This window comes from Postia placenta (assembly GCF_002117355.1).
Source record: "Postia placenta MAD-698-R-SB12 unplaced genomic scaffold POSPLAscaffold_6, whole genome shotgun sequence".
Lineage (NCBI taxonomy): Eukaryota > Fungi > Basidiomycota > Agaricomycetes > Polyporales > Adustoporiaceae > Rhodonia > Rhodonia placenta.
Window position 1 is genome coordinate 2,215,261 of NW_020169837.1, and position 10,014 is coordinate 2,225,274.

Sequence of the window (10,014 nt, forward strand, 5' to 3'; positions counted from 1 at the left end):
GGTTCGACGAAGAGGAGGACGACGGCGTAGATTGGGAGTTGTATGGAGATGGTGAGCAGTAAGTAGTCGAATGGGACTTCGACTCTGGTAGGGGGGTAATGAAACATTTGTCTTTCCGTTCTATTCCTTGTACTACTAGCGCCCATACTGGCGCCTGTCTTAGCGCTCACCCGCAGGTTGAACATTATGTAGCTTACATAATGGGGTCCGTGCGCACTTCGTGCCTGATATCGTACCACTACGTTTCTTTCTTCACTAACACGACCACATAGACACGATGGTCCGTGCGCAGTCGGTACTTGTATAAGTAGTTGTACCATTAGTCGGTCGAACCCTAAGTTCGACCTGGTTATTCATTCAAGTCTCTGCTCCTCTTCGCTTGGGGTAGTGGTCATTCTCGACTTCCTCGCTCGATCTTCAGGACGACGCATTGTCCATAAGTCCTCGCTCGTCGTCTACGAGTCAGGCATCAATAATAGGAGTGTAGACCGTTGTATCACTGAAGAGTTCGTTCCCTAAGTGGTGGCGATGTATCGTATGCTATCTATGTATCGTAGGGTATAGTAAGGGTGCGCACCACCCAACCTGTAGGAAGTGTAGAGTGAGTGTTGGTGTTCCGAGGAATGCCGGCAGCTATGGGGAGTTTCGACCTAATGTCGCGACTTGAGGTCAAGCGACAGGGGAAAACCTAAAAGCTGGGGGCGTCCAACTAGATCTCACCGAAGCGATGGTGAGCAGAGCTCAAACCTAAGGCTAGGGACAAGAAAATGTATTAGTTAGTGTAAGGTAGGTAAGAGAATACAGGAGCTTACTGACCTAGGGACAAGAGGTCGAAACTGAGGTCCCTAGGGCAGCAGAGGCCGGCTTATATACATGGGGAGATAAGGGCAGGCTGTGCGCACTGGTCCGTGCACAGCTGGTCCGTGCACAGCATGCTGACGCGGCCCCGGGGGCCGGTGAGTCAGAGAGGCTGTGTCAGCAGAGCCCGAGCTGTGCCGCGCACTGCCGTCCTATCTAATCTAATCGTACAGTAGATATGATGCGTCCATATCAGGTATGTAGTACAGAGGTCGCGGGTTCGAGCCCGCGAAAAGGAAAAATTAAAAAACGGCTAGACGCCGTACCAACTCGTGACAGCTTGCTTGCGAAGTGATTGATGGGTGTAAGTACTTAGTCGAGAAGTCGGAACATTGTACAAGTGACTTGGTGGCTATGTCAGGTAATAGAGGGCAGGGCTTTCAGTAAGGCACGAGTACACATGAGCTAAACGTGCAGAGTCCAAATGAGCCACGAAGCCGGCGCGGACATGACAACAGGTGATCTCGGATCGTGATAGGACGACAATATGCGCTTGCTTAAGGCATTTCAATTTTGGCTTTGTACATGTCATGAGTTGCATGTTATCATGCGTCGCACAGTACACTCGTCAGCCCTGCATGCCGTATGTTTTGGATGGGTTCTTGTTGCAACATTGTGTTAGAAGTCTACTAGGTTCATTACGCCGACAAGTACAAGGCATACGCTGTACGCGGATGTCATATAGGCTATGTCGCATGTGTCAGTCAATAGGGTACAGTGTCAATGAGAAACATACCAGCGACTGTAAATCCAGTCACGATATCTCCCGTGACCTCACTGTATGCCAACGCAACGACGAGAGAAAGAGTCACGAGGGTAGCTATGACAATTGTAATACGTGATGGCTGCCATCGTTCCACAAACTCGATGCCGAGCCCAGGGTGTTGTGTCACGATTCGCACAAATTCGTCCTTGTCTTTCAGCTTCTCTGGATGCTCGAGGTACCACCGGAGGCGCATGTTACGGTGCGCTGTGACTTTGGTAGGTCCAACACGGTATGGGTAAATGATCTTTTCTATGTCGGCGTCGACCTATCAGATGATTGGTATGACTGCTTGTCCTAACGTCAGCTGTTGCAGCAAAATCATCACTCACCACCAAAGTGATTGACCTAGATTGACTAACGTCACCGCCACACCATGTTCGATATTTAGCTCTACTCACTTCAAGCCTCTCAACGAGAGCCACTTCCTCCACGCACGGAGCTTGTCATACGATTTTCCCAGTTCGACAAACAGACGGGCATCATCCCACGAGGAATCCAAGGCGAGGATATCGCTCTTGCGACCGCGGCATATACCAATTTGGCGATCCATTTTTGAAGAAGAAGTCGATCTATGCGGGAGGGCCTCATTTTCGCTTGTCGGTTTCGCACTGGGTTGTGTCCGGAACATTTTTCGAAAACGCTTGCCGATGACAAATCCTGTCATCGCTGTGAGGCTTGCATGCAAAGGGCCGGCGGGTGACGGTGACTCCTGGTCTGTCATCGTCGATGATGCAGCTGGTGATGCCATAGATTCGGCTTCTGAACCCTGCGGTGACGATGGCATGGACAAGGATGTGTAAGCTGTTGCAGACGAGGATGGTGGAGGTCTGGGTGGGATGACGGGGGAGAACTGTGTCGAAGAAGAAGAAAGTTGAGGTGTGGATGGGATCACGCGTATGGTTTCTGCACTCGACTGACTCCCAACCTCTGGGCGTGGATTCATGTTACCGTATCGAATGTCCTCTGCATAAAGCTCGCTGGTGTCGGAGGCATACTGTGAGAGCATGCTCGTGCCATCTTCAAGTGAGATCCCAAGGGCATTTCCCGGGTAGACTCCACGTTCAAGAGCACGCATCATTCTGTAAGTCGGGCGTAGCCTGCGCCTAGCTCCAGAGGACACAGGCGGCCAAGTTCGGAAGCTCAACAGCGAACCAGGAACAGAATCGAAACCATCCTCGTCTGTTTCGGCGGGATCATCGACTTGTTCTTGGGTGACCGGTGGCGATACGTCGTCAGATGTCTCAGAGGCGTAATCAGAAACTCCCGAGTCATCCAGACTATTACCTGCCAGGGGAGAGAACCGAACTCGACGATAGCGGACATCCATATCGTGAGGGTTCGATGCTGTTGAAGGCGGAGAATCGACGATAATCTCCGTCAGAGCGCTATTGTTGTCAGAGGATTCAGCATCGACTATTGGTCTTAGACCAACAGTACGCAGCAGGAGGCTATCGTCAGACTGCAGGGTAACGATGGAAAGTGACATTTCCTCTGGGAATTCGTCAGAACACGCAAGGGAGACAGCAAGGAAGCTCACCTGCACGTCCTCTCTCTGCAATTCGGCTGTTGTCGGGAGTGTCGCAACGAGTGGCTTCTTCTACAATGAGGTCTGTCGCTGAAACTGACTCGGCTGGTGCTTCCTCGTGTAGTCTATGGAACGGCACTGCTGAATGGACGCTTGCGTTTGTTGTAGAAGTAGCATGATGCACGGGGGAGTCCCTGAAGTAGCTGGGGTGCGGTGGGATGAAAATCGAGATTTCGGAGTCAAAACTCGGCTGCGAGGCTAACATGTGCCGGGGCTTCTCTGGTTGCGGGAAAGCAGATATTTGGGGCATAGCTAGTTCACTTGAGACAGGCTCGGACGTGCGCCATGGCGAAGCGCGCGAGTGATTCTCCACTGCAGGGATCTCCGATAAGATAGATCTAGGGCTTGATGATTGCGTGTAGGTCTCTGGAAGGGGAGGAATGACTGGCGGTGGAGAAGGAGAACGCATGCGAACAGGAGCAGTCGGGAATGTAGTAAGCGGACTGGGCGCGAACGTGGTATAAGGACTCGGTGGTAGTGTCATTGGGAAATGCGTTGGAGCACCAAGGAGACCGTACGGAGAGGATGAAGCAATGTAAGGCATACCAGCATTATAGGGAGTGAGATTATAATATGCCACAGGCAAACTTGGGGTTACCGGCCACCCACCTGGCATGGGAGGCGGTGCATTCCATCCTATGGCGGGGTAGCTTGGCGGGGGAAGGATCGAAGGCGGCGTAAAGTATGACGGGTACGCGCCTGCTATCGATGCATCAGCAACAGTATCATCGAACGTGATTACAGCATATACTAGGCATTTGGTACGGCAGCATAGCGCTTTGGGTGACGGGGGCATAACCATAGGGCGGCATGGATGCCCATGGTACTGCCGCCTGGTCTGAGGGTTGAGGATCCCGTGAAGGTCTCCCGGTTGGTTCACGCAGTCCCGTAGCGATAAGTAGCTCCCTTAGATCGTCTTCTGCGTCCTGCTCAGCTATGGAGTTGGTGTTTCCCATGTTGACCGGTGATGTTCCTGTGAGTGAGGATCTCTGCAGCAGAGAGAGGAAGCTGGATACGTGGATATTGCTATAATATCACTGGCCGAGCGCTGAGAAGTGGGACGTTTTCCAAAGCAGAGGGTGAGTATGGGATTGTAGAGGTCATTGGCTGCTCTGGGCGTCTATTGCAAGTGCTTCCAAGGCAAGGAGGTGACAGTATCAGACGTGTACCACCGAGAATGACAGATTATCCTCACGCGATACGGTGCAGACCACATTAGGCGCATTAGTGCAAGCTAAGGATAGTGTGATCCAACAATACTTTGTGCTTTGTGTTCTCCTACAATAGAGGTATTGATTGACGATAGCCCTGAAAAATTCCCAGCAGGAGAATCTCCGGAAAAGTCATCATCGCTCTACTCGTTCGTCACGAGACTCCACCCTCTGGGTATTAGTGGCACGGATCGGGTGTGGTGCGGCTGGATGGTGATTGCTTGGTTTTGGTGGCCACATGCAGAATTTCTGCAGCCGAACGCGTCATATGCGAGGTGGTTGGCCGATGGAGACAATTTGATGCAGTAATGTGGGAGGTTTTGCGAGTATGACGAAAGTCGTGGGACAGCTCTTGTGAAGAGGATATGGCTGACAGGCGAATGCTAGAACTGTTGCAAGTCGTCGGCCAGCGTGCCCTGTGTCTATGGCATATGATGTCCTATTCATGGCCGAACAAGTCGAGGACGTTGGGGGCGAGGGAGTCCGAGGAAGTAGCACGTGAGATGCAGATCTGGCGTCGGCGATCTGAGATCTGGTCGGAAGGGGTGCCAGCGCTCGCGGTGGGCCGCCAAAAGGCGGGCGGGATTGCAATCGGGGAAACCCACCACCTGAGAACAGGATAGCCCTTATATCCAATGCTACTTACTCCTGGCGACTCGAGGTATGTGGCTTCCATGCACCTGTCGACTCCGCCGCAAGTGTTCGCGGGCAAACATGACACGGGCTGGCAACTGCACGGCTGACAAAATGAAACAGACTTTGAGCTACTCTAATTACCAGAGCGACCCTATCGTTTATTTGAATCTAAACCTTAATGAAGAACATCACCTCCAGGACTTTCTGCACGAACTTGGACGTCTTCCGCTCCCCCTCCCTGTCGACCGCCCGCCCGTCCAGCTCCGCGACGCCCCACTGCCGCGCGCAGCACAAGAACTGTTCTCCAACCTGTGTTGCGGAGGGAGAGGCACCGTATTTTTCAGACTTCGTGGTGGGGTGAGATGGGCGTTGAAGGGCGTAGAGATAGAAGGGAGCTCGAGGGTGAGAGAAATAAAGGTGAGGGGCAGGGCACTCGAGTGCCAACGACTCAATGTACGGCGAAAGAGGAATAAACCCGGGCAGGTGCTGTGTGTGTGGAAGACGGGTTAATCCCGAGTTCATGGGCATTCGGGTAGCTCACGTTTCCACCTCTACGGAGATGCTCATATTTGTTCAACACAAAGGCAAGTCATAGAGGAAGACGTTAACAAGGCTGAAGCGCTGATGTCATCCTGTCACTTAGTGGAATCACACCTACGTCTGAGAAACCACGCTACCAACGCGCATACTAATTATGCCCAGCTGCATAAAGGCTGAGATACTACAAGTCCGGTTAATGAGACAAGACATGAAGCTCCTGGTTCCTCGATAGAGCGTGATTGATCCCTCATGAGAGATTGTAGAGCACGTGTACAGTTTCAGCAGGGTGATAAAAAGGCAGTGAAGATTGTCAATGATTCATGCGCATGGGTCTATCTCTGTGGACTTTGAGCTTCCTTGAGGATTCTGTACAAGTGTGTGTCAGGGACGAATAGTATGAAGACGAAATGCTTGTACTGACCGTTTTCAAAGGTGGCTCTTGGAAGCTGACGCTGTCCTGTGTAGGTCCCTGTAGGTTATCCAGCACAAAAGGGTCTACCGCTAGTGACCCTCGATTACTCGTCGATCGTGACAGCATCTGGCGCAGACGGCTCAATAAGCCGTGACGCTTTGTGGACAGATCCCTGCAGAGTTTTCGATGTTCCTCCCCCTCATTTCCTCGACGCACAAGGTCACGATTATTGAGGCTGATAAGCACAGTGTTCGCATATCTAGGCAGTATGGCTCAGATTGACGCATTCGGGAAAATGGAGCGACTCACAATTTGGGGAGTACAAGGATTCTTTGTGAAAGAAAACTCAGCGCATACACGTCAGACTTCACGGGTTGTGAGACTTACGGGCAGTCCGCGAGCGCTGCATGCGCGTAGAAGCTGTAAATATAAAGCACGAGCACTAGTAATGCAACCCCGGCTGCCGACTATATTCTTATCATCAGTCATTCAACCTCCAACGGAGAAAGATAATTACCTGTGACTATTCCGCTGCCCACGATATGCTTGATCAAACGATTGAGAAGGATATGCCTCTCTCTCTCACCGCGCCGCGACTTGTGCAGCTGGAACGCATATGTCAGCCTAACATTTCGCTGCACCTGAAGGGGTGTCAGCACACCAAGATATACATTGCGACGGCGATAATAATGTCCACAAGAGCGCCTCCCCCCAGCCAGCCCTGCCGATATTCAGTTGTGGAATAAAGGTTCATCCAACCACTTACCATGATCGGAGCTAAGTCAAAGACTGTTCCCGTCGAATCGTAGGGGTGGAACTCAGGCGTTCGGTGTCATTCAGTTATGGATGCAGACATTACTGATATGCTTACGGGATTATCAGTTGATCCGCTCATAGTCGCGATGCATCCGCAGACAAATTGGCCGAGAGCGAGCTGTGCGAAGTACATTCCCCCTGCCGTTCCTTGTAAGCATGTTGATTATGTCGACGGGTGTTGCGCGTGCGCGATTTTGCGGACCATGTCAGGGCTTCAATATGAGGTTATGTAGAGGCAGTGTGTCATACGGAAGCGCGGGTAGAAATCGAAGAACAGAGACGAGCAATGCAAGCAGCGTTCTACATGTGGGGCTAGCAGCGTTGCACGCATCGAAAACCTACCTGATATGACAGCTTCAATCGCACATGTCGGTACGCTTGAGCTCATCCTGCACAATAACACCCTCGCCGACGCCATATTCGCTCGCGACATAGCTGAAGAGCCGCTCAAATGACACGGCGTGAAGAATAAGTGAGTGAGCTGCTGCATCTATATTCCGGAAACCCCCGGACGACCTGCCTTCAGCCCGCAGAAAGGCGCCGGTCAGTGCCAGCGATCGGGCATTTACTGATGTCTCATTTGTTTTCTAGTTTTATTTGCAGGTCGCGAGATACCCTGATCAGGTTAACTCATCTACTCGGCGCGCTCTTCGCATGGATCAATAGCGATTCGCAATTGAATCGAAGAAAGTCAGGCGTGCGGGGAACGTTTGTACGCCAATTTCATTGTCGTAAAAGTATGCGTCATCAATATTACCGTCATCAGTCACCCTTGCAGTTCCTCGAATGTGTCGACTATGGAGATTTATATAAACCCCTAACATTACCCAGTCCTTCAATCTGTATATATCTATGCATGTGAGCAATGAGAAGATGATCCTAATCCAGTCGCACAAACAAAGACGATAAATGACACAATAGATATTCGTTCTCGGTCAGCCGACTTTCCAAGTCCACATTGGCCCTACGTGGGGCCATATTTAGTGTGTTCGCCCCTCAGGGTGCAACGCTCGAAAGTACTCACCGACTGGGTCTGTTCGCTCATGTTGCGATCCCGTCCAGAGCCCGAGCACCCCCATGCTGCTTGACGGCCCCCCCAGCTGCACGCCTTCGCTCATCCACTGCTCATGTCCGTCGTCCGCACCGAGCTGCAATGACGGACAATGTATGAACATCCAGCAACGCACACAAGTTGCAACCGCGCCTCAGAGCCCCTGATTCGTGCAGCATACCAGGGGCAGGACGCGGATGCGAAGCGGGAACTCACCAGACCAAGCGACCACCGCGCACTCCCGTCGGCGAGCGCAGACACTGTCCCGCGCACGCGCCGTATCGCGCCGTTCTGGCTCGAGCCGCTCGTCTCGCCCTCGACGTACAGCGTCGGCCGCCCGGGCCACGCAGGCACCGCAGGGGCTCCGTGCGCGATCACGCGCAGCCGCAGCGGCACGATGCGCACCGCCTCCCGCAGCGTGCTCTCGGAGACGTGCGCCTTGTCCGAGGCGATCTGCGTGCGCGCGTCAGCGTCAGAGTCACGCAAAGAGCGCAGAAAGGATGGGGCGCGTACGTTGAGCCCTGCGCGACCGTGAGCACTCGTGAGCAGGCAGACACACAAACGCGGGTCACGCACGTATCAGATCCTTGTAGTCTAGCCAGCACACACACCGCCTGTCGGTCGCACGCGTCAGCGGGCCAGAACACACGAAGACACGAAGACTGGCCTCCACACGCCGGTGACGCCCGCCCAGTCCCACATCCCGTCCGCGAACCCCGCGCCCGCCTTCGCGGCGCCCGCAAACCACGCGGCATCGCCGTCGCTCCGCGCGTCGAGCGGCGCGCTGCCTGTGCGCAACGCATCGAGCGCGAGCAGGCCGCCGAGCTCGCGCGCGCCGACGGCCTCGCGCATGTTGGCCTCGACGACGACGCGCACGGCGCAGAGGAATGCCCAGTCGGGGCGCAGGCCCGCCGCCAGCGGGAGCGTGGCGGTGCCCGCCCACGAGCCGATGCGCCACTTGTCGTCCAGCGAACCTGGGAGGTGGGCGTCGTCGACATCGTTGGTGTCGTCGGAATCGCCGGTGTCGTCCGAGTAGCTCTCGTGCGCGTCAGAGGAGTCGTCGTAGAGGTAGAGGGCTGGCTTCTCTGCCCCGTCGTCGCTCTCCTCTGCGCGCGCTTCGTCGTCGTCCTCATCCCCCCTATACACGACCGCCCCGGACGACACGCTCTCCTCGCCCTCGTCCTCCTCCACGGCGTCTGTCCCCGCCTCCGCCTCCGCATCCTCGTCCCCCTCCTCGTACTCATAATCATACTCGTCCGCCCCGTCCGCCCCAAACATCACCTCCATCACCTCCCGCACGAACGCCCTCCGCTCGCCCTCCCTGTCGCCCGGTGGCCCGCCCAGCGCCGCGGCGGGCACGTACGGCCCCCACTGCCGCGCGCGGCACAGGAAACGCATGTCGTACACCGTGAGCCGCGCCGCGCGCCTCGCGCGCCTCGCCTGCGCGGCCGCGCTCCACTCCGCCACGTCCGCTTTGCTCCTGCTTGTGCTTTTGCCCGTGCTGGTGCTGGTGTTGGTGCCCCGAGCGCCGCCCTCGCGCGCCCCGAAGCCGAACTCGTCCGCTTCGTCGACGTACGCAAAGTCGATGTCGTCGATGCCGCCCTCGCCCTCGCCTTCGCCCTCGCCCTCGTCGTCGTCGTCCCCGCCCGTGATAAAGTCCGACGGCTGGCTCACGTGGTCGAGCAACGCCTGCTCCGTCGAGTCCTCGCGCCTGTCCTTCACGCCGCCATCGCCGTCGCCCCGGCTGGAACCCGCACCATCGCTGCCGCCATCACTCCTGCTGCCGCCATCACTCCTGCTGCCGCCCGCGTCGTCGCTGCTCCCCGCCCCAGCGCCGCCGCCGCCCCCCGCCCTCGAGCCCCCCGCCGCACGTCCAGCATCGCATACCGCCGCACCTTCAGCACCGCCCGCCGCCACGCGGAACCCCGCGCACGCAACCAGCCGTCCGAGCGCCATCCGCAACCTCTCCTCTCCGTCCCCTTCATGCTTTCCATCCCCTACACGTTCTCCGTCCTCTCCCTCCGCCCCGCCCTCCCCCACCTCCGCATCCTCGCCGCGCAGGGCCACAAGCCGCCTCACCAGACACCGCGGCAGCCCGCCCCGCAGCACCCCCTCCACCCACCGCACGTTCCGCGACAC

The 10,014-nt window shown here is 55.6% G+C and overlaps 3 protein-coding genes across 3 annotated transcripts in view; 1 reads left to right on the forward strand and 2 right to left on the reverse strand.

Annotated features, from left to right (window-relative positions):
* Positions 1-259, forward strand: part of POSPLADRAFT_1140603 (hypothetical protein) — a gene marked incomplete at both ends in the record, with an annotated part of 1,714 nt that extends 1,455 nt beyond the window's left edge. The window contains one exon of the mRNA XM_024485194.1: positions 193-259. Within this exon, the coding sequence (XP_024339909.1) occupies positions 193-259 (67 nt within the window). The remainder of the gene's footprint in view (positions 1-192) is intronic.
* A 1,237-nt stretch (positions 260-1,496) lies between these two features.
* On the reverse strand, positions 1,497-7,029 carry POSPLADRAFT_1046421 (hypothetical protein; the record flags this gene model as incomplete). The annotated part of the gene is made up of 14 exons (XM_024479025.1): positions 1,497-1,522; positions 1,595-1,889; positions 1,954-1,969; positions 2,023-2,830; positions 3,819-3,908; positions 3,961-4,198; positions 5,067-5,159; positions 5,231-5,365; positions 6,018-6,065; positions 6,225-6,267; positions 6,396-6,468; positions 6,526-6,649; positions 6,670-6,729; positions 7,027-7,029. The coding sequence occupies 14 exons, from the start codon at positions 7,027-7,029 to the stop codon at positions 1,497-1,499; spliced, it is 2,052 nt and encodes a 683-aa protein (XP_024339910.1).
* Positions 7,030-7,804: 775 nt separating this feature from the next.
* Positions 7,805-9,273, reverse strand: POSPLADRAFT_1046422 (hypothetical protein; the record flags this gene model as incomplete). The annotated part of the gene is made up of 4 exons (XM_024479026.1): positions 7,805-7,819; positions 7,853-7,972; positions 8,092-8,328; positions 8,533-9,273. The coding sequence occupies 4 exons, from the start codon at positions 9,271-9,273 to the stop codon at positions 7,805-7,807; spliced, it is 1,113 nt and encodes a 370-aa protein (XP_024339911.1).
* Between the last annotated feature and the right edge of the window lie 741 nt (positions 9,274-10,014).